This window comes from Paramormyrops kingsleyae, chromosome 4 (genome assembly GCF_048594095.1).
Source record: "Paramormyrops kingsleyae isolate MSU_618 chromosome 4, PKINGS_0.4, whole genome shotgun sequence".
NCBI lineage: Eukaryota > Metazoa > Chordata > Actinopteri > Osteoglossiformes > Mormyridae > Paramormyrops > Paramormyrops kingsleyae.
Window position 1 is genome coordinate 36,390,328 of NC_132800.1, and position 22,049 is coordinate 36,412,376.

At 46.6% G+C, this 22,049-nt stretch overlaps 3 protein-coding genes across 11 annotated transcripts; all 3 read left to right on the plus strand.

Moving 5' to 3' along the window:
* The first annotated feature begins 23 nt into the window (after nt 1-23).
* LOC111846211 (bucky ball-like) lies at nt 24-3,874 on the plus strand. 2 transcript variants are annotated; one of them, XM_023816212.2, is made up of 7 exons: nt 24-232; nt 334-456; nt 544-693; nt 836-2,464; nt 2,795-2,890; nt 3,065-3,172; nt 3,320-3,874. In XM_023816212.2, exons 2-7 carry the CDS (start codon nt 450-452, stop codon nt 3,349-3,351), a joined length of 2,022 nt encoding a protein of 673 aa, XP_023671980.1. In that variant the 5' UTR covers nt 24-232; nt 334-449; the 3' UTR covers nt 3,352-3,874. The 2 variants fall into 2 exon arrangements, with proteins under 2 accessions (XP_023671980.1, XP_023671979.1); XM_023816211.2 differs by having other exon boundaries at nt 395-456.
* A 2,256-nt stretch (nt 3,875-6,130) lies between these two features.
* On the plus strand, nt 6,131-9,833 carry LOC111846196 (uncharacterized). Of its 7 annotated transcripts, none has more exons than XM_023816164.2 (6): nt 6,131-6,234; nt 6,833-7,045; nt 7,897-7,942; nt 8,025-9,010; nt 9,414-9,501; nt 9,738-9,833. In XM_023816164.2, exons 1-5 carry the CDS (start codon nt 6,197-6,199, stop codon nt 9,451-9,453), a joined length of 1,323 nt encoding a protein of 440 aa, XP_023671932.2. In that variant the 5' UTR covers nt 6,131-6,196; the 3' UTR covers nt 9,454-9,501; nt 9,738-9,833. The 7 variants fall into 7 exon arrangements, with proteins under 7 accessions (XP_023671932.2, XP_023671929.2, XP_023671931.2 ...); XM_023816158.2 differs by lacking the exon at nt 6,131-6,234 and adding an exon at nt 6,517-6,747 and having other exon boundaries at nt 6,836-7,045; XM_023816161.2 differs by having other exon boundaries at nt 6,132-6,234; nt 7,897-9,010.
* A 742-nt stretch (nt 9,834-10,575) lies between these two features.
* Nucleotides 10,576-20,485, plus strand: LOC140588828 (E3 ubiquitin-protein ligase RNF152-like). Of its 2 annotated transcripts, XM_072711251.1 has the most exons (3): nt 10,576-10,602; nt 12,489-12,671; nt 19,819-20,485. In XM_072711251.1, the coding sequence occupies exon 3, from the start codon at nt 19,949-19,951 to the stop codon at nt 20,483-20,485; it is 537 nt and encodes a 178-aa protein (XP_072567352.1). In that variant the 5' UTR covers nt 10,576-10,602; nt 12,489-12,671; nt 19,819-19,948. The 2 variants fall into 2 exon arrangements, 1 of the variants encoding a protein (XP_072567352.1); XR_011990033.1 differs by lacking the exon at nt 10,576-10,602 and having other exon boundaries at nt 12,525-12,675; nt 19,819-19,852.
* The last annotated feature ends 1,564 nt before the right edge of the window (nt 20,486-22,049 follow it).

Sequence of the window (22,049 nt, forward strand, 5' to 3'; positions counted from 1 at the left end):
GCCCTTGGACGTCTCCCAGCTGGCCGTGCTTCATTGTTTTTTCTTTCCGAGAGGCGAATTTCCCCAAAACACCTGTTTGAGTGGTGACTAATTAGACAATTACTGGAGGGTAGTTTATAAATCCGGCGCAGCAGAGGATGGACGGGATACGCATAAATATATATTTATTAAGTTTCTGTGTTAGGCGCACTGGTTTACGGGAACACTGAAAGTATTCACCTTCACCACTGAGGTTTGTACTTTTGCATCGTTTTTGTGACCGAAATGTTTAATGCTCTTTGAGTTTTAAATTATTCCCGAAGGTACTGCATTTTTTTCTTTTTATTTGATTAGTTACAGTGACTCCACTGACTGTGTTGTGGACCTGATACCCACTTTTCGCGTTCATTTATAGTGTATTCGGGGTATGTTGTACCCGTACTTTGTTTGTCCTGAAAACACGAGAAAATATGGAAGGTAACGTATTCCGTAATACTTGGTACATTTTTTTTTTTTTTTTTTGTACGACAAAAACGTTTGTCTAATGCGTTTTCCCAATCACAGAAAACGCTCCACATTCAATGGGAAGTGGACAATCACATGCAAGCAATCACTCAAGACCGTTTTTCTACGTTCAGCCACCATCTCATCCATACTATATGTGTCAGTGGCCAATGAACAGTCCGTTTGGTCCTTATGCCTTACCTGGTTCAGGTAGGTCTGAACAATTACCGCCCCCCCCCAAAAAAAAAACAAACTATGCTTTTGTGTAGCATAATTCAGTGGTATTTATCATAATAAGTTGGCTGGTTTTGAATATGAGGAATGCTCTCCTCTTGGTCCTAAACTCTTACAGGTATGCCTTTTGCGCGCCCATACTGGGCTCTGTATCCCTGCATGCAGTATCCAGGCTACATGATGCCACATGCACCGATGCAGCCTGCTGACTGCAGGAGAATGTTCAGCCCCCCTTTCCCCCCCACCCACGATGTCCGATTCCGCCACCAGCATCACCATCAGAGCCGTGTGCGGCGAGAGACCGCCTGCTCCGAGGTCCAGACTGACCCCAGCGACCTAGTGAATGAGCTGATTGAGAGCTTCAGCAGGTTCCGGAGTTTCTCTGTAGCCTCTGAGACCAGGAAGGAGCTGGATTCCGGTGTGGTGTCCCCGGGGGCTGGATTGTATGTGCATCCTGGGTGTGGGGACAAGGGGGAGGGGCTAACCACGGAGCTGGAGCCCCTGCCTCAAAGGCAGAGACCCACCAGGAGCGTCTCCCCTATATCTGCAACATTGGTGGAGCCCATCAGCACGACCTCTGGCATTAAGCTGAGACAGAGCTCCCATGAAGACCATGTTGAGTCAGACGGTTGGCCTTTAGCCTCTGAGGTTCCACCCTTGGACAGCTCCTCTGTGCATGAGGAGACTGCTGAGGATGATGATGACGAGTTAGAGCAGGACTACATGCCTGAGAAGCTCCACCTGGCTGATGCACTTGGAGCTGAAGCCCAGTTGCCAGGAGTGACTCGGGCCCGACCGGACTGCCAACCAAGCGATACGGGGCCCCCAGACACCGTCTCTGCTCAAGGTGCTGACCCCGCCCAAGTGGGGTCTCCCCCAGCTGTGTCGCCTGTGAGTCGAGAGAGCATAGAGAAAGGTAGCCAGAAGACGAGGATTCCCCAGGTAGAAGGAAAGGATTTCTCTGAAAAGCCCACCCTTGACTTTGAAGATCTGCCCTGTAGAATCTTGCGACTGCCTTGCGATAAAGTTGCAGCAGCTGGCGTGTTCCAGAAGGGGAGTCCCTTCTGGTGCATGGATCCAACACTCATGACCGCCCCCAGCTACCTGTCCTCCTTTGGGAATGCTCTATACTGCAGTTACTACCCCCAAACAGCCCAGGAGAGGCAGAGTGTCCTCAGCCCCTCCTTGGATGAGCTTTCCTCCAGGGATGAGCTGTTCTCTACTGACCTGGAGGACCTGGACTTGGTGTCGAGTCAGGGATACACCAGCAGCGGGAGGGTGTCTAAGGATGTCCAAGAGACCCATCTCCATGCTACAGACAGTGATGTTCCAGACCACTCCTTCCAGGAGCACTGTCCTGTCTGCCCGAAGAGAACGTGCTCAGTGTGTGGGATGCGTCTGTCAAAGGAGGCCCAGAGGAGAGCCTCTGTTGGGCCTGGAAGCTGCAGCAATCTGGAGAGGGGGCTATCCGATGAGGAGATCGAAGAGGAGGATGTTTCCAAGAGTGCTGCTGGCCAATGGAAGGCTCCAGTCGGCAAGCACCATGTGAAAAGGCACTCGCATACGCCAGTTTGCCAGCCCTCCAAACAGAAGTACAAGCAGGGATATTGTGAACATGAAGAGCAAACCAACCTTGAGCACCAGGACCAGGCTTACGTACGGGAGCCAGAGTGCTGTGATGAGCACAAGGCTTTGGCCAAGGCTCGGGATCAAGACTCAAAATGTGGCCAATCCTACCTGTGCCCAGGTATGAACTTCAGCTGCTGATATGTATGCAACCAGCTCTTAAGTGTGTGCCATAGCTAATTTAGCTAGATTTTTAAAATCGATTGACCAGTGTACCTGGTTACACTGTGTACTATCTGCACTTGGTCACTTTGACAATGTTTGTTTTGTGTGCTGTATTCCTAGCTTAAGCTAGAAGTACTGTCTCTCTCTGGGATCAATAGTTAGCCTAATAAAAAACAAACTGGCCATACAGTAGTCCCACCCATTGCAGTAATTGTTTTATTTTTTGATCCATTACAGAAGGTAAACACACCTGCCACGTCTCTGCTCTGCTCTTTGCCTCTTCCAGACAAACGGCGGCGAGAGGACTCCGCACCCTTAGACCAGGAGCATTCTGCTCTGAAACAAAGGCCCAAGTCCACAAAGCTTTGTTCACGGGGACAAGGTAGCGTTCATGTTCCTGTGATTTCAATTGGTTGGCCTGACGTTAAATTTTAAGGTGCTTTTTACTAGTGTGTGTGTGTGCGTGCGTATGCGTGTGCGTGTGCGCGTGCGCGTGTGAGAGCTCTACACGCGTTCTGCTGTGTATGTGTTCGGCTTTGCTCCTGTGACTCCGCAGAGAGACCTGCTCGAAGAAGAATGCCCTTCAAGACTGAACATCAAAGGGCCAATAGGAATGATTATGATGAGCCTGACGATGAGAATCCACCACACCAGAAGGGTAAAGGTGAGCCATTCATGTCTGTTGGATATCTGTGGCAAATCTGATACATCTACACCACTTGGTTGTGGCAGAATATGACACTGTAGTACAGTATGGGACACCCATAGTCTTGCTTGAACATTAACCTTTTATTCCTCTGGGTCTATTCAGGGTCCACAAAGAGAAGAGGTACAAGATGCTGATCAGAAATATTGCTTTTTAATTTGGCAGGGGGGGGGGATTCACTACAATGCACAAGGATATCACTCAATCCAGGAAGCGATGCAATGCAACAGAATCACTGCATGGCAGAAGTGGTGCTTCACTGCATGGCAGAAGTGGTGCTTCACTGCATGGCAGAAGTGGTGCTTCACTGCATGGCAGAAGTGGTGCTTCACTGCATGGCAGAAGTGGTGCTTCACTGCATGGCAGAAGCCCCATTTGATGCGTATGCAGACAGTGGAAAAGTGACCAGAGGCCAACTCTTGCAGTCCCTCAGTTCTGAGCTTGCAGGACAAGAGCCCTGGAACTCCTGGCTTGAATAGGGCAGGACCAAGGCACTGAACGCACAGTTAGATTAAAGGATCGATTGACTGGCTGGTTCCTGGAGCTGCAGTGTCTTGCTGTCTGTATGATGCGTTTGTATCAGGTGTGGTGGTGTAATGTTAACTTGACATCCATGTATCTGCATAGTGTTCATTAAAATAGCTGCATTGCACTTAACAATTAGGCTTGAATGAGTGTGTCTTTCTAACTACCTGTGGGTCTGTATACATACCCAAAAAGCTCACATCTCAATTTCTTTTAAAAGTATCAGATGGTTCAAGATGGTAAGTGTACTTTACTGCAGCCCTGGTGTCAGTTTTGACCCCAAACTTCAAAACTGTACAAATTTCTTTAATGGTTTCATTAGCATTTCTGCGGGGCTTTTAGACCCCCTGTGCTATGAAAGCAGGACCTACTTCAAAGGACTAGATTCGCACATTTTCACTTCTGCAGAACTGCAGTCCAGCTATTCATTTTTAAATCTCCTCTATAAACTTGTGTAACTGCACATCATTGATATTTAATATTTAATGGTCTAGTCTTCTCTCGTCCCTTTTACCAGTCTGGAGCTGGGAACTCTGTATGACTGTGGTGAATCTTTACCTTGACAGGGAGAAGTAGGGTTATTGTTCAAATGAGTCATTATGTCTACAAACACCAATGATGTGCTTTGCTGAAGGACTTGATTGTCCCAAATTTATATGCTGATTTCAGGCTGTAGTTCTAATTTGCTAAAGTTGTTTATAAATGATATTAATTTATCAGTCTGAATCAATACTTGCCAAATGCCAGTGTTTGTGCATGTTAAAAACTTTGAATATGTTGTCAAATGCCAAAACTTCTCCGGTACTCTACCTACATGCATTCAGATTATGCACCAGACCTTGCTGATGTCAGGTGAACATTGAAATTGGATATAATGTAGACACTTAATGCCCTGGTTGTAATCACGTTTCACTGCTCCCACATTGGATTTTTCCACGATTCAATAGGCAAATCATTTTGAGATGGTGTATTAGCTTCAATAAGTACAATTAATTTAAAAAAAACCTTTAAGACCTTTAGTTTGTATCTAAAATGACAAGCTAGAAAACAATTTAAGGCCATATTATCAAACTAAAGGCAATAGCCTAAGTGAAATTAGTTATTCTCAAAGTAAATAGATATAGACAAATATTCAAACAACACAAAACTAATAAACACTAAAAGGAAACCCAATGCATGCTGGATACACATTGTCCTTATCTACAGGAGGATTCTGCACACAATCATGGTGGAACCATCTGTTGCAAAGATCACAGCGAATTTAAAAGGAAGGGTGAGTGTTTCCATTGAAGTATAGTAAACACTTTTTACATTAAAGATTCAAAGCAATACAAATTATAATAGGAAATGAGGGCAGATTGCTGCCTAAATGTAACAACTGTTTTCCTAAAACACCAATATATATTAAAAAATGGATGAGAAGAAAAAGCGCGAGGAGTCTATTGATAAAGGTGCTCAACTTAAGGGCTGTAAAGAATGTTTCACTATATTATTATTAATGAATCTTAATATAAGCTTATCAGTAATGCATTGCAATATTGTAGCAATTCCCCATAGCCTGCCAGACTCCTTCAACCCACATGAATTGTAAAGGTTGCTCAGACTGTGAAGAAACGCCAGGAATGCTGCAACCGTCATTTTGTACATAAGTCACATGCTTTAACCGAAACAAGTTTTATTAACCTTTGCATGTGCTAAACACGAGTAACAATGGCTCCTCCGTTTTTAAGGCAATCACAACAGGAAGAGTTTAATGGTATAAAACAATCCTTGAGCAATTAAAAAAAATGGTAATATGTATAATATCAGTTAGCGTGAAGGGAGAAAAAACAAAGGCTACAGAATACATCATCCTTGGCGGAATTTCAGAAACGTATACATGGTTCCTATTGCATGAGGACACAGGCGAGACTAGAGGTGAGGACACAGGTGTTAGATGATATTATTGCGTAAGGTTATTCTTTATGATAAAATGCTAATTAAAAAATCTGAAATTTAAAAACAGTGGGGAAAAAATCTCCCCCTCCGTATAATCCTCTTTGTTGCAGCCAAACTATCGAGCATTTTAGTTTACGAATAGGACAACAGGTAACAGCAGAACAAATTTAAAGTCAGTCTGACCTTCCAATTTAGAGATAAGGCGGGGCGGGGTATTTTGGCAGGGAGGAAAATCACATTTCACTGCCGTGTTGCACTTGTATTACTGCGCATTTTACACATCTTGTTTATTAACATTTTTTTATTAAAACCATTGTTAGAAAAGTATTCGCAGTTCACCGAAAGGGGCGGGGGAGGATCTGGTAGGGGGGAACACCTGTTTGACGCAGTTATTTTAATAGCCAAACTGAAATACGTTCCAGCTGAATTGTTTAAAACTCATCCCTGATTTGCTTAAGATATGTAAAGGATTGACATTTTTAAGTTGATTACCCTTAACGCTCAGTTAGGTAAAATAGTATGGTAAATGTAACACTACCACGTGCATCCATAAAATGGTACTTTGCGCCATCGGTTGTTTTTGACTTTTTTTATTTAAGTTGCTGTGTCTTTAATAACATGCATTGTCTTAAACTGCACGATAGCATATATTAAGTGGGAGACCGGAAACCTCGTGTTCATTTCGGCGGCTTTTACCGCGTTTGACGTGACGAAGCAGTGTGCACGGACCGCCTCTAGGGCGCGCCAAACCCGCGTATATTTAAGCGTGGTTTCAGCAGCTGTTCCTCATCCAAGGGAGGGAGGCACCGCTACCGCACGCGCAAGTACGACACGGTGCCTTACAGCGCGTTTGATGGCGGCGATGAGCGAGAAATCCCGTTTCTTATGAAAATGGCTTCCAAGAGTAGTTTGGGTTTTATTAGTGCTCTCGGAGTTGTGTTTGAATTACGGGAAAACTTGGATAATTTATAGGCTGATATGGGACCGAATGTCAATAATACAAACGTTTGTCGTAGCTGTTCCGTAGCGTTTATTTGCATTAAGTTGTACTCTCCCATGCCCTCTTTAAGGTTAGCGTGCTGTTTGCACCCTCTAGGTGCATGTTGTATTATTGTATTTTGCAAAGCATTATTTAAAACTCATGACTAACTCCAGCAGACATGGCAGCCGCCCGGCCGACTCTGGGTACCGTACCGCTGGGATCAGGAGGTCCATTCTTCCCGAGACCTCTGCATGCTCCCCAAGGCCTGGCCGGCACGCGCCATGTGGTACCCTTTTACATGCACCCCTCCCCACCGTACCTCCCCTGTCAGTACCCGGTCCCGATTCCTATTCCCTGCAGTCCTCACTTTGGCCTCCCAACCATGGGTAAGTTCATTTTAAATGCTTCAGGCTTACAGGTGGTAAGAGGTGCGCAGACGTAGCTTGGATATTAAACCTTGAGGGCTGAAGCAAATTTCGAGGAGGGTTCAAACTAGTAACTTTACTTTATGGTTACATGCCTGATCGGTAACAAAAACTATAGGGTGTTCGAACCCGGTATTTTGTTGCGTTTCTACGGGCCCCTGTTAATTGGATCTGGCATTTGGCAGCTAACTGAAGTAACCTTTTTGGATGGGGCTGTTTGATAATGAAACTGAAGTATGTGATTCATTTCTGTACACAAAGTTCAGTTTGCCATTAAGAATTTGTACTGTTCTATCTTGGGGAATTTTCTGAGCAGAACATATGGTCAGGGGAAGATCCTACATTAACATTAATGCTGTGGGACAGGGATCTCCACTACTATTCAGTAGGTTTTCTATCCTACCTGGGGCCTGTACTACGAAGCTGGGTTACTGGCTTATCGGGGTAACTTGTCGGATTTAAGGTAGTCTGGGCAAAATGTAAGTGAATGAATATGAAGTCAATTTAAACTGTGGTACCTTAAATCCAACAAGTTACCCCGATAAGCCAGTATCCCTGCTTTGTAGTACAGGCCACTGGCTTCTGATGAGCCACATCTTTTCTCTGGTAAATACCAGGAACAGGTGCGGCTTATGAGAAACCGGGTGTAATGGAAAACCTTCTGGATAGTAGCTCTCCAGGATCGGAGTTGGAGCCGCATGCTGCAGGCCGCCGGTCCTGTTCCTTCTGCCGCGTGTGTTCCGTTAGTTTGTGCTGCGTGGACTAGATTCTTCGTGGCATTTACATGCTTTCCTGTTCATTGTCTTTCCAAGGTTTAGGCATGGCCATGTTGCCAAACCCTTACATGGACGTTCCTGGGTATGTCCTGCAGTCTTCCCAGTTCCCTTTGACAGACTTCAGGCAGGTGGTGGACCCTTCCCTCATGAATCTTTATCCCCAGAGGTTCAGACCGCCAAATCCTGGCTCGACGCAGGTGGTCAGCTCGGGGGTGCAGACAGAGCCACCAGCCGCCGTTAAGCATGTCACCAACTCCGACATGAAGTCCGAGTCGGGGAGGGGGACTGATTGTGCAGCCTCGGGGTCCCCTCTGACTTCCCCAGGCTCCAGCCCCCAGACCAGTGTCTACTTGCAGCCAGACAACCAGGCATGTCTGGGGAATGAGGGCTATGTCACCCAGGAGGATATCAGAAGGGCTTGTGGAGAAATTCTGCCAAAGGGTGTTTGCCTGCACGTGCCTTTGGCAGGGATGTCTGCTCTGACGGGATCCGCCAGCGCACATTCTGCGCAGGGTGACTGTGGGCCAGCAGATGGCGCTGCCTTTGCATACAGACCCCCACTGCATAGCAGTAGCCACTGTACAGATGCAGATGTGGGAGGGCGACAAGTTCCAGGTGTCTTGGCGCAGGAGGAGTCCCAGTCATCCAGCTTGGAGGATCACGAGCGGAAGGGTGCATCAGCACCAGATCTGAGCCCGGTACATGTCAAGTCATCTGTATGGGAGAAGGAGGAAGAGGAAGAGCAGGCAAGCGATGCTGAAGACGAGATGTTTAAGATAGTCAGGCTGCCCTTTGATGGGCAGTTTGTGGCGGCATGGCGGGAAATGGCAGAGCAGTCTGTGTGGTCCGTCGGGTCCCTACCGTCGCTGGTTCCCTCGCCGCAATGGCTGGCGCGCCACGGGCTTGCGTCCGGTGAGAATGGGTCCGCCGATGCTGAAGCTTGTGCGGTTTGCTCGAAGCCGGGTGAAGACGTATCCCTGGTGGTCGCTGTGACGGAAGAGCGCCAGCGGTTCTCGACGTCGTCAGACTCGCTGCCTCCTTACGTTCCCGCCGCGAGCTGGCTGTCCGAGTTCAGACACGTGCACTGCTGCGGCTGGCCGATTCCTGGCGCCCGGGAATGCTGCATCGTGTCTCGTGGACGACGGGGAAGGCAAGTGAGAAATTTCAGGGGATAAGTCAAAAGCCGTTTGAGTCTGACGGGTCTGCTTGTGTCCATCTGCAAGATTAGATGAACTTTATTGATCCCAGGGGGAAATAAAGCACTGCATGTAGAGCACTGCCAGACATACAGTGCAGAACAAAGTTCAAAGACATTATGCATAGTGCATGCAAGTAAATGCAGTGCACACAAATTGAAAAGTACAAGGTACCCAAATGCAATTTTGAAAGGATCTTGAAATATTAATGTATATTAGGGCAAAATAATACTGAATGGGTAAAATGAATTGGAACCTGGTAACTGGGGAAGTGCTCATTTTAGTGTATAAATTAGGGCTGTTCTGCATATGTCACCTACATGTATGTAAGATCTGCTTGCTTGAATCCCATTACAGAGAAGCCACACAGAGCAGCAGAAGCCCCAACTGCATCTAGGGAAAGGGTTTTGGATCAGGCTGAGGGGCTGGAAGCAGGAGCTGCAAGGTGGGAAATTAGTTTATGCTGATGCTGACCTTCAGTCGTCGGCCTCCGATAATGGGCCGAAAACCGGGGCCGTCGTTTATCTACAGAACCTGAATGTGGTCTAGTTTTCAAATGCCTGGGAAGGATGGACTTGCTGAATGTTAAACTGGAGGCAGGTTTTCTTGCTGAAATCTCATCTCGTGGTATTGAGATTTAAGTCATTTTTGTTCTGATTTCTCCCCCCCTTTTCTTTTTAGGAGCTGGTATAGAACATTGGCCTTCCAGAAATGTACAAATGGAGAACTGGTTTTAAATGACTTTTTGAACGTTTAATAAATAGTAAATATGACAAACTAGGTGGTCTTCATTTGAGGTTCTGTCTTGTATGAGTACTACAGCTAATATATCTAGAACAGACAGTGACTGGCTTTTGACCTGATCCCTAATGCTCTCTAATGAAATGGTGGTTCTCTACATAAAGGTGTCATACTTTCAGGTACTCATTTAAGGCTGTGACCAAATGATGTGCTTAAAACTCATACTACGGCCATTGGACAGGAGGGGGTATGAGGTCAAACTTTAACACCTGAAATTTGAAGCGAGCTGTTACTGTCAAACTAAAAGAACCCGTTACACTTCCTCACAATGTTACTGGACTCCACCCTATTAATAATGTGCGATTTTAATTCTTAGGTTTTGCCAGTAGCTCAGGTTCTATGTAATCCGTTGTTAAACTTTGGCGTAGGGGTTGCATTTTAATATTATTTAGAAACTAAAGGCAAAAATACTGAAATGCTGGATATTAAATCTGAGCCCTGAGTAAGTTCGTAAGCCAATATCGTTGCGTGTGAGCTTTATTAGCCAAGATGTCGGAGTGTCTGGCGAGATGCGCTCGCAGAACTATGAAGTTATGGCCAGTAACGGGGCTCAGCCCATGAACTACTGGATTCGTGTTTATTTAAACTTACCGCAAGCAGAAGACAACTTTGAATATCCTGGTTGGGTGAATCAGATTGGTCATAGACCCGTCTAGGCTATTTTCAGTACGGGTTTAGCCCTTTAGGGTGCCAGTGTTCCTGGGCAAATTCTAATAAGAGCGAATCGAGCTGCGCATTTTATCAGGTACGGCTGCATTCGCAGTAATAGGGCTGGAAGCTCGCTATTGTGAAATTCATCATGTTGAAATATGGATAAATCACGTTTGAAAAAGGGAATTAAATGCATGAACGAGGGCTTATTTCTGAAGGTTTGAAATTGAAATGGCGGTAGGCTAGTTTTCTAAGCATCAGGACTACAAGTAGCAAAACGGTAACATCTGAAAATGAATCTACTCATGTTTTGCTGTTAACGGATGTTGCTATATATGTGACATCTAAGCTATTAATAAAAATCTGGTTTTATGGGCTGTTTATTCATGCTCTGCAAAATGATTTTAAGGTGTGTGTGAGCTGAAGTCGAACTTAAGTCTCGCACCTTCGTAAATCTGCCAACTAATCGATGATCAGCGTTTAAACTGCAGTCCTATCACAGTCAATATCCGGTGAGAGAGACTGGAGTGGTGCGGGTCAGTGTAGAATATGCAAAGGACCAGGGGCGTCTCAGCGCGCACGGTACAGCTTCTCTGCGTTGGTGCTTCATCACGCGGTTCTATGGTGTTTATTCAGCGTTAGAACGCTCGCCGTTTATTAGCGGGAAATAAACCACGCTGGGCGAGTAACACGGGACACCTGTTGAGAACAACCCTGCACGGTGGTAGGGAAAGAGGGGGGCCTGGACCTAAAGTAAATGGTTTGATGCATGCAGGGATCAGCTCGAGGGTGAAGACGTCAACTTGGGAAGGAACGGAGATGGACGTGTCGGCTGATTATTATTATTTTGGGGGGCGGTCTCGGCGGAGGGAAGTTCAATTTTTTTTTTAAATCGCGGTTATATATTGTGTGCATGTATCAGTGATTCTAAATGAATTTGTTGCGGTATAATGGCGTTACCGTTATCCAGTGACAACGGGTGGGTTGATTTTGGGAATGATTTGAAAAAGTAGGCCTATTGATGATTTGAATCACATCTGCCTTTGTTGGTTTGCTATGGTTATACATTGCAATGCGGTTAGCCTTGTGTATGCACATAGTGATTTAGATATATTTTCCAAGTGTGCATTTTTTTTAAATGCCTTCCTTCGACCCAGGGGGGGGAGTGCAGCTTTTTGTGACCACTGATTAGAATAAGCTGTAGTTGGTTTAAACACGCGGTAGGTTCTAAATTAAAGACCCCATATCATTCGTCCTGTGGGGATCCAGTGGTTTTATGAATTCATTTAATCTTTTGTTCAAATAAAGGTTTGTTGTTACCATATCCCGTTTGTTGTGTAGGCTTGTGGAACTTTAGATGACTATATAACCGGACCTTAAGAAGGTGGTGGCACATTACAATACTACACTATTTTGGGGGGTGGGGGCAGTGCGGGTACCCGATGTATTACTATGGAGGATTTAAAAGGTCAATCCGTTTGGTTTCCAACTTTCAAACTTGTTGGCCGTCGTCCACATCACTGCCGCTTATAAATTACATTATACCCTATCAGTACCAGTGTGGCAGTGAAATACAAGCCGCTGTAAGGTCCTATATACGTATTCAAATTGTTTTCTGATTTATTGTATAAATACCGTACTTTATCGGACAGATGTTTCCTGTTTTTTCCCCAATGCCAGGCAGTTGTACCACAAAACGTTTTATGCTCGTACGCTGATAGCTTATCCCGATCTGATATTAATATTAAGGGAAGTAAATTAATAAGCACATTTTGCCACACTGCCGTGGATTCGGATATATAGACTTGATCTCCTCAGAGTAGGTAATAGACGCATTTGTGTTATAAAGCCACGATTCGCATTTTAAATTAATATAAAATACGCGATGGTTTTGAATAGTTGGTATTTCACATTACGGGACTGGGGCGCAGTGTGATCTCTCCCGTAATGACGGCGTGCTTCCTCTCGGCGGCGTGCCAGCATCCCTTTGTGTGTGACAGACTGCGGCCAGAACAAAGCCAGCATTCCAGGAGGGGGGATCAGACCCCGCGTTTCCCTCATCGTCCGAGCCTGCGAAGCGTGAAGACCCACGGTCCCGCACTCTCCACAGCCTTTGTTAAACGCTCTCACAGACACGGCGCTGAAAGACAATACCATCTGTTGGTAGGTATGTAATTTGACTTCTTTTCCTTTGCCCGTTTCTGTCGGGAGTAGGGCAGAGTACCGCTTTCTTTCGGCTGCGTCTTTACAAATGTGGATCAAAACGATAATCCCGCGTATGGATGTGCTGATGCTGCTTCTGCTTCATGGTCCCGCGTTATCTTTCAACATCCCAAAACTGCCTGAACAGCAGTACACGGTTACTCTGGTTAATGATCGGTGCCCCTTTTTGTGACAAAGGACAGACGCTGTCCCGACACGACCCCAGCTGCGTCCCAGGAAAGGGTGACACTACGGAGACCTGGGCGGGGAATGATACGCCCTGAGAGGTGCATATGGTCGGTCAGGGACTGTGCAGGTACCGGTCCTGTAGGGGTTCAGAGTCCAAGGCTCAGGGTGGGGTGTGTGTGTGTGAGTGTGTGTGTGTCGGGGGGGGGGGGGGGCGGCTAGAAATATGGGTCACCGGAACGTGGAGTCCTCTGCTTCACTTTGTGTCTGGTGTTAAATAATCAGGAAATTTATGTTTTTCTATGGCCGGTAAATTTAGCTTTCAGGTGGTGAACGGGAGCCCGTTATTTAAACACACAGGCAGAATTTGTTACCCATTTTTCACTCTATGGTGTAGTTTGTGTCGATGTTGTCGTGAAGTCAAAAGTACCAGGACTGTCGTATCCCGCAAATTTCCGGGCTGCTTTTTTTTGTTGCCAGACCGCCTCCTGCACAATCAACTCCTCTCTAGAACAAAGCAGATGCTCTAGTATCACATGCAAGTGAATTCCGCTTGTACAGTATATATGTATCCTATATATGCCCTGGCGATCTGCACTGAACGGGTTCGAGGATGATGGGACGCTGAGGAAGAGATCATGTGGATTAAGTCAGCCGCTGTGTATTTCCCCGTGTGGGGTCATACCTGACCCCAAAGCGGGCCACCTTTCACCTGACCGCAGGTGAGACTGAGCAGGAGTCCGGTAGGCTTGAATGCCCGCAGCGTCCACCTCCCTGGCCAGGAGGTACCGTCGGGTCTCACGGTGCCTCGGGATGAGTTGTCCCTGTTTATCTTCCACATCTGGCTTTGGGACATGAAGCGCAGCCAGTTGGCAGGACTGGGATGTAGCCCCGACCAGAACGTCTGCTTGACAGCTGCTGTCGTTAATTAGACAGACAGGTTACTGTAATCCACAGAGAGTCATCATTCTCAATCTGTTGTGTGGCATTATGTGCCTTTGCACTGGAGCAGTCTGGGTAAAATGCCTTTCCCGGAGCATCTGCCGGACTTACACTCAGTATTTATTATGGTGTGATGATATTTCCTACATTTTGAATATTTGCGCACATATTTTTTTTCCCAGTGCACATATATATACATATTTTATCCACTCTAATGTTATTGCTTGGAACAGGTTTCTCGGACTGGTATTCGCTGTGGTGCGCAGAGAAAGACGATAACAAAAGTGGTTTAGAAAAGCAATTATTAAAATATATACATTGTATATACATTTCTTTTAGTCCATACTGTTTTGTCTGTGTTTCCACAGTTCCACCAGTAAATATATTTCTGGCCAATGTCTCTGAGATGTGCAAGTGACTGCTTAACCTGAGGTTAATTGTCAATGTGTGACATGAGCAGAGGTGTGCTAGTTTGGCCAGAGAAAGGCACCAGGAGAAGGGCTGAATGTCCTATTGATGGTGGATGTCATTGATTTATTAACTCCCGCCTGATTTTCGTGCCGACACATTTGTCAAAGACGCATACACCACCCGACGTGTCAAAGTCAGGTACGTCCAGAAAAGTTATATGGGTCTTTTAATTGACTCGTGGATACAGTGATTTAGTGGCCGTATAATATAACGGTCCAGGTTACAGGCAGATGCGGAAATTGATTTTGACTCAGATTCGATTAGAATGTCCTCAGTTTCCGTTACTCATTTTGGTAGAATATTCTGAAATTAAAATTAGTTGGGATTTTGTGGTTGACGCACATCCTGGTCGCAGATAGCCTAGTTGATGGGCTGGTGTTCTTTTGATTATTACAGAACTCCAGTGTGGTGTCAAAGCTTAGTTTTGGACTGATTTGATGACTTTCACGTGCTAATCTAGGCTACACCCTAAAACATTATTAAAACCGTCTCGGGCACCTTGATGTGGCTCAGCGTATTTGTAAAAATTATGAGACATCCCAGGGGCCCGTTCCACTTACCACTCAATGGCAGGTGTAATTACGTAATTAATTATTTTTGACCGGCTAGAGAGAGCTGCGCAGTGAGCCTGACCCTCCCCTAGGGGGCCATTACCTACTCATAGCAGCATTGGTCACGTGTGCCTCTCGCTGTCATTTAAAGTGAATGTGTAAAAACAAGAGGGCTACCCAGGAGACCCTTTGTGTAAAATTAGCACAAGGAATGAGGCACCCAGCGCCCCACTTGCTAGGATGACGTCACCCGCATCCTGTATAATTTCTTTGCGCGGTGGAATTTAACTCGCTTCTTCTACCTTTTCTGTTACCCTGTGTTATACATCAAAGACTAACATGCAGTTCAGTTCATGTTATTCTTAACTTTATTCTTAACTAATTATTTTCATTTTTAAATGGCTGAAACGCACTAATGATCCGTTTTATTGATTTTTTTTTTTTATCAGTCCGTTTCATCTTCAAACGTAGTCTATACAGCCTCTTTCAGGCTGTAAGCAGAGGTCTTCAGTAACGTAGTAACTGATTTGTTTGCCGTCGGTCTTAACTTGGTCTTGCAGTCACTCCTCAGATGTGTTTTCATATCTGCGCATGAAGGAGATTGGCTGTTCAATACGGATGTCAAAGCGGGAAAAACTCCGGCAAGAGGAACTGGTTCTTGTCCAAGCTGTTTGTTTCCCGGGGATTTTACTGCATCTTCCATCAAATTTTAGGTGGTCCTGCGTATTTCATGCCCCAGCTTTCAGCGTGCATGGCAGCCTCCTTTTACCGCGGTACAGTATTTAATGTCACAGGGGCTTCGAGGAGCCTGGCTCTGATGGTCTCCACTACCCGAAAATGCAATCTTTGGCTCTAGCACTGATGAGTTCTGAAATAGGGAGGAGGAACCCACCTCCTCCAATCAGGGATCAGATCTGAGCTTTGGCCCTCCCTGAATGTGATGGGGATCTCTGACGGTGGAGTGTCACTCTATCCAGGGAGGGTTTAAATTGGATAGGCTGCTCCAGTCAGCTGCAGTGAAAGGGGCCTGCTTAACCTCCCATGGACCAGCACGTCACTGTGGGTAACACCGCTCTGCTCCAGACTGAGGTGAAGCTCATCCACAACCATGGTTCCTAAAGTCAGCTGAAGTTGTGTAATTACCCAGAAACACCTAACAGAGATCTAACGACAACATAACAAGTAGAAATCTTTAACACCTTAAATGACCAGTTAGACACCACTGTGGACCGATCTGAGAGACTGGCAATGAACATGAGCTCAATAACAACAGGCACTTTGTCACCACAGGAACTTCTTTTTTCAGAATCCAGGACCTTTTTCAGGAACCAGGAACTTCTGTTTCATTCGCACCACAGGAACTCGTTGCCATTGTAGTTCCTGAGCCTTATTTTAGTCCCTACTCCAGAATAGGTACTTTTTGCTCGACCAGAAGCGACTACTGATGTGGGGCTTACAGTGATAACTTGCTGGTTGGTTGGCTGGCAGCCCTGACACTAACTTTACTTATGCAGTTTGCAGAAGTGCAGGGAAAAGAGAGAGAGGGCAATTTGACCATTACAGGAAACAGTCTCAGTTTTTTCCACACAAGCCAGCTTCCATCTTCCCCTTTTATCATCGTTGCATCTTAATGATTTTTAATGTCTCATTTTAAGCAAAACAACAAATGGATTTTTAATCAGGAGTTGCAGGAGCCTGAAAATTAGGATTGAGTTTCAAACCAAGGAGGGACCCTTTCAATCAAAAATGTAATTTCCATGTTAATTATATGGTTAGGGAACTGGATTAAAGAGCGACAGATCTTTAATAATCATTTTTATCAGTAGGAGTGTAAAATTAAGGTTCCATCTCAAAAGTGGTGTTTTCGTGATGAAATAATGTCTGTTTTTTGCACTGTGTCTTTGAAATGTGCTTCTTTGAAATGTGCTTCTAAACACTCATTGTGTTTAAACCGTCTTTGAAGTCATACTGCTCAGGTTGGTGCTAACATCTGTTTTTTCATTTCTCTGTGAGAAATGCACTGTGCCTGTCATTGTTCTGGTATTTGAAAGGATCTAAAATCTCTTATTCATTCATTTTAAAGAATTATTTTGAATGTCTGGCTGCTTTTTCTGGTGGAATCTTTGCTCAGGCCTGCTTGTGATCCCCTCGAGATTACCCCCCAGCCTCAGAAACCCTGTGCCCGCAGGACACAAGGTCTACGAGCAGGTGATGATGGTATATATGATTCTGTGAGCAGCTAGGTCGCCTGGTGTTGCCAGACTCAGGTGTGTAGATCACAGATACGTCTGTTTTCGTGTCTTTTGTGACATGGAGTGTCTGGAAAATCTTCACTCAGTCACCGAGACGGAGAAACGCTCTCAATACAGCATGCTGTTTGCAGTGGAGGTGTTCTCTACCACTCAGACCATGCATTTGTATGGGGCCCTTGCAGTTTGGGGGCCCCTGCTGACCACAAACAGTCACTACAGTAGGGGGGGGGGGGCAGAGGGGCCTGGAGTGACTTTTTGAGTAGGGCCCCAGCAACCACACAAACCCCCCCCCCCCCCCCGGCTGTTTGAAAGTAAATGTTTACATCAGAAGGGAGTCTGCATTCCTCTCCAGTATCACTGCTGCTCTGTTATTCATTAGAAGGGTTATTTACCTTCGTGGTAGTGAGAGTTGGCCCATGCTTCAGTTTCCTGGGCCAGCTTCACGCAGTGCTGGCTTCAGATCCTCAAGCACTGTGCTGGCTGTTCCAGTGAGGACGGCTACACACTCTGTTGGCAGCATTGATATGTAGCTAGCAGGGTGTGTTAGCACAGCACCACATGTATTAACAGCGTACTACAGCTCAGGGAGGATTAACACAGTATTACTAAGGTAACTGCCATGGACTTACTGTAGTTAGCTGTAACGGCTACATAATGTGGCCTTACTCTTTATCTGCTGCAGATTTGCTGATTACCATGGAGTCAAAGCTGATTCAGTTACTGCCATAGACACACAGAGGCTCCGCCCCTGTCCAATGAGGCCCCGCCTCCACATCACGAGACCCCGCCCCCAAACAGTGAGGCTCCTCCCCAGACATGGTGGCTGTATGTTGACTGCAACATGACATTTGACTGACAATGAATAGTTCTCTGCACGCCTTCTTTTGACAGCCCGCTAACCAGGCATTTTCCGACAAATTTCTTGACAGTTTGCCGAGGCTCTTTGTTCTCCACTCTATTGTGTGAGGCGGGTTTGCACTGCCAATCTTCCAGCTCTTTCTGTAAAATGCAGATATCGTCTTGGACAGATGCGTCAGTTCCCGAAGGTGCTTTTCAGCCTTACTAGCTCTCAGATGAGAGGATGGGCTTCATTGTGCAAATTAGACACCATCATCCAAGGCAGGAAAAAAATGAACCAACAAAGGAACAGCTGGCCTTGCCTGAACAGTGCCATGTAGACCCTCCTCTCTCAAGGATACAGCCAGTGTTTATAACACTATTGAAAATGCAGGTTTGTGCTTTCTTTTATCCTGTCTGTTGCCTGTGTTAGCAGTTAGCTCAGGAGAAATAACACAAATCATCCAAATCGAGTCTGGCGTGCAGGTGAATGGGTTAATTGTCCTGAGCTCTCTCTGTTATGCCAGGTGTCTTTGGCCTTCTCCATTTCTTCTCCTTCATCTTCTTCCTCGGCTGTGATCCCCGTCCATCACCGATGTCCTCTGTGGCAGCGGCAGAGGAATTCTTGCATCACGATATTATCGCCTTAGGATAGGTTTATTGGAACGTAACCCCATCATAACCTGGGGAGAGGGTGTGTTTTAAATGCAAATATCTATTCTTGGGGGGACTGGGGACATGTATCCCCAATATGGCTTTAGTTGCCCCCCCCCCCACCCCCAAGAAAAAAATTTATATTTGTATTCAAAATACAACCTCTCCTCAGGTTGCGATAGGGTTACGTTCCAATAAATAATAATAATTGTTACTTTATTGTCCCCACGGGGAAATTGTTTTTACGCCTGCCTCAGCTTGCTCTTTGTAGAGTAAATTATCTGTGAATGGCAGCCACCTGTAGTAGCACCCAAGGAGCTGGGGGTTAAGGGTCTTGCTCAAGGAGTTGCAGATGTGTTGAGGTTGGGTTTGAACCGGTAACACACAGGCTTGGCCCACTGAGCTATATGCTGCCCCCAATAATGTTCCCTGTCCGGGAATCGAACCCAGGCCGTGGGAGTGAGAGCACCAAATCCTAACCACTAGACCACCAGGGAAAATGCATTTTATAACAGTACACATAACCTAACAAACATCGTAGCCTAGCCTACCTTAAATATCCTTAGAACACTTAAATTAGCCTACAGCCAGGCAATATCATTAACACACAGCCTATTTTATAATAAAGTGTTGAATATCTCCTGTAATTTATTGAATTACAGAGCCCCTAAAGCAGGGGTGGGCAATCTTATCCGCAAAGGGCCAGTGTGTTTGCAGGTTTTTGGGATAACCTGTAGGTCAGCTGTTCAAACCCAGGTGTGAGGACTCTTCAGCCAATCAGTCCTCTAATTAATAAATCTAATTAGGGAGTTGCAGCGAAAACCTGCATACACAGCGGCCCTTTGCGGGTAAGATTGCCCACTAGTGCCCTAATGGGACGTAGGTGATTAAAAAAAAAAATTACAGTATATGGTGCACACTAGATACTAAGTAATCAGTAGTATCAGTTATTTATCTGTTAGTATCTCAGTTAATCGGTTAGTATCTGGTGCGCACCAGATACGGTAAAAAAATATATAAATGACCTGTGTCTCTTTAGGGGCTGCGTATTGAATAATAGACTGAAAGTGAAAAACAGTTAGCCATCGTAAAGTCGAAATATCATAATATACGAACCATCGTATTTAAATCCCCCCCCCACCCCATCTTTCTGCTATGCCCTTGCTCTGAGGCATCTCACTGCCAGCTTGTCACTAACCTCTCCCTGTCTCGCAGGTCACAGGGGATGTGACTCACGGTGAAAAGCGAGCTGGGGATCCCCCCCCCCCCCCGCGGATTCCCTCCCAGACACCTTCTGAACTCGGACCCGCCGGTGACTCCCGCTGGTTTCCCCGCCCAAGGGGAGATGGAGCCGCTGCAGCAGGACTCCATCTCGGAGTGCCAGATCTGCTTCAACCGCTACAGCCCTCGGCGCCGGCCCAAACTGCTGGACTGCCGGCACACGTGCTGCTCGGCGTGCCTGACCCACATGCGGAGTGGCCAGCGGGAGCTGCGATGCCCCTGGTGCCGCGCCGTCACACGCCTACCCGCCGGCCTCCCCGTGTCCTGCCTCCCGGACGATCCCTCCGCCATCGCCGCCGCGGCCTTCCCGCGGGTCCCCGAGCGCGGTGCCATCTTCGCATCGCTGCCCGGGCCACCCCTGGGAGGCACTGATGAGCCACCCATGCCTCTGGGCACCCGGCAGAAGGGCATGGCCACGGTGGCGATGCCCGAGACCGAGGGGGGCGTGGCGGAGCGCCGTAGCGCGGCCAGGAAGGGGCCGGCGTGCCCCGGGGTTTGCACTGTGCTGCTGGTGGCCTGCGTGCTGCTCTTCCTGCTGGGCATCGTTCTGCACAACATGTCCTGCATCTCCAAACGGCTCACGCTGGTCCCGTGCGGCTGAGGGAGGAGATGGCGGGCTGGGGGGGGGGGGGCAGATGGGCGGGAAACGGAGTCTGGAGGCGCAGAGCTCTGCTGTGAAGACAGAGACAGAATGCAGGGCAGACGCAAGCTAAAGCACACAGACACAGAAACTCATGGACACACAGACAGACCTTGATAAGATTCACACACCCATACATCTGTGCACATGCTTCAGGAACACACACCCATGTTATAAACACCCATGTATGACACACATGCACACTGTTGACTATCACAGAGGGCAGTTGGTCTTCCTATAGGTGGTCAGTGCCATTACAGACCTGCCATCGCTATTACAGCCCTCCCAGCATCATTACAGACCTGCCATCACAATTACAGCCCTCCCAGCATCATTACAGACCTGCCATCACAATTACAGCCCTCCCAGCATCATTACAGACCTGCCATCACAATTACAGCCCTCCCAGCATCATTACAGACCTGCCATCACCATTACAGCCCTTCCAGCATCAATACAGACCTGCCATCACCATTAGTCCTCCCAGCATCAATACAGACCTGCCATCACCATTACAGCCCTCCCAGCATCATTACAGACCTCCCAGCATCATTACAGACCTGCCATCACCATTACAGCCCTCCCAACATCATTACAGACCTGCCATCACCATTACAGCCCTCCCAGCATCATTACAGACCTGCCATCACCATTACAGCCCTCCCAGCATCATTACAGACCTGCCATCACCATTACAGCCCTCCCAACATTATTACAGACCTGCCATCACAATTACAGCCCTCCCAGCATCAATACAGACCTGCCATCACAATTACAGCCCTCCCAGCATCATTACAGACCTGCCATCACCATTTCAGCCCTCCCAGCATCATTACAGACCTGCCATCGCCATTACAGTCCTCCCAGTACTATTATAGACCTTCCAGCACATTCCAGGCCCCACACATTGCTTTTACAGACCTCCAAGTTATATTATAGACTACACAGCACCATTACAGACCTTCCAGTGCCACAGAAATCTGGATACTTGGGGTTCATTCTCCCAGAAGCCTGTAACTGTAAGCAGTGCTGTGATACATGAAATCACTAGTGAGCCTTTCTGCTGTTTCTTACAGACTGTTAATCATACAGGTACACGAGCCGACAGGGAGCACAATTCAGCCACTGTGGAGCAGCAGGGAGGTTATCAAGCAGCTCCTGAAACACCATGCAAACACACACACACACACACACAGACCCATACTGATATCTTTGTGGGGACCGTCCATTAATTTCTATGGGGAAAACCCTAATGCCAACATTGACACCCATAAGCCCTACTCAGCCCTAACCTTAACCATAAGTAACCATTCAAGACTTTCGGCTATTTCAGTTTTTTGATTGTAGTCATAGATTTTTATGAAATTGAATTTCGCCTTGTGGGGACCGAAAAATGGTCTCCACAACGTCTAAATAAGGTTTTTAATCACATTGTGGGGACATTTACATGGGTGGTTGTTCACAGGTGCTTGAAATATTTTCCTAAACGATTTTAGTTCCACGAAAGTGGTTTGTTGTTTGGTAT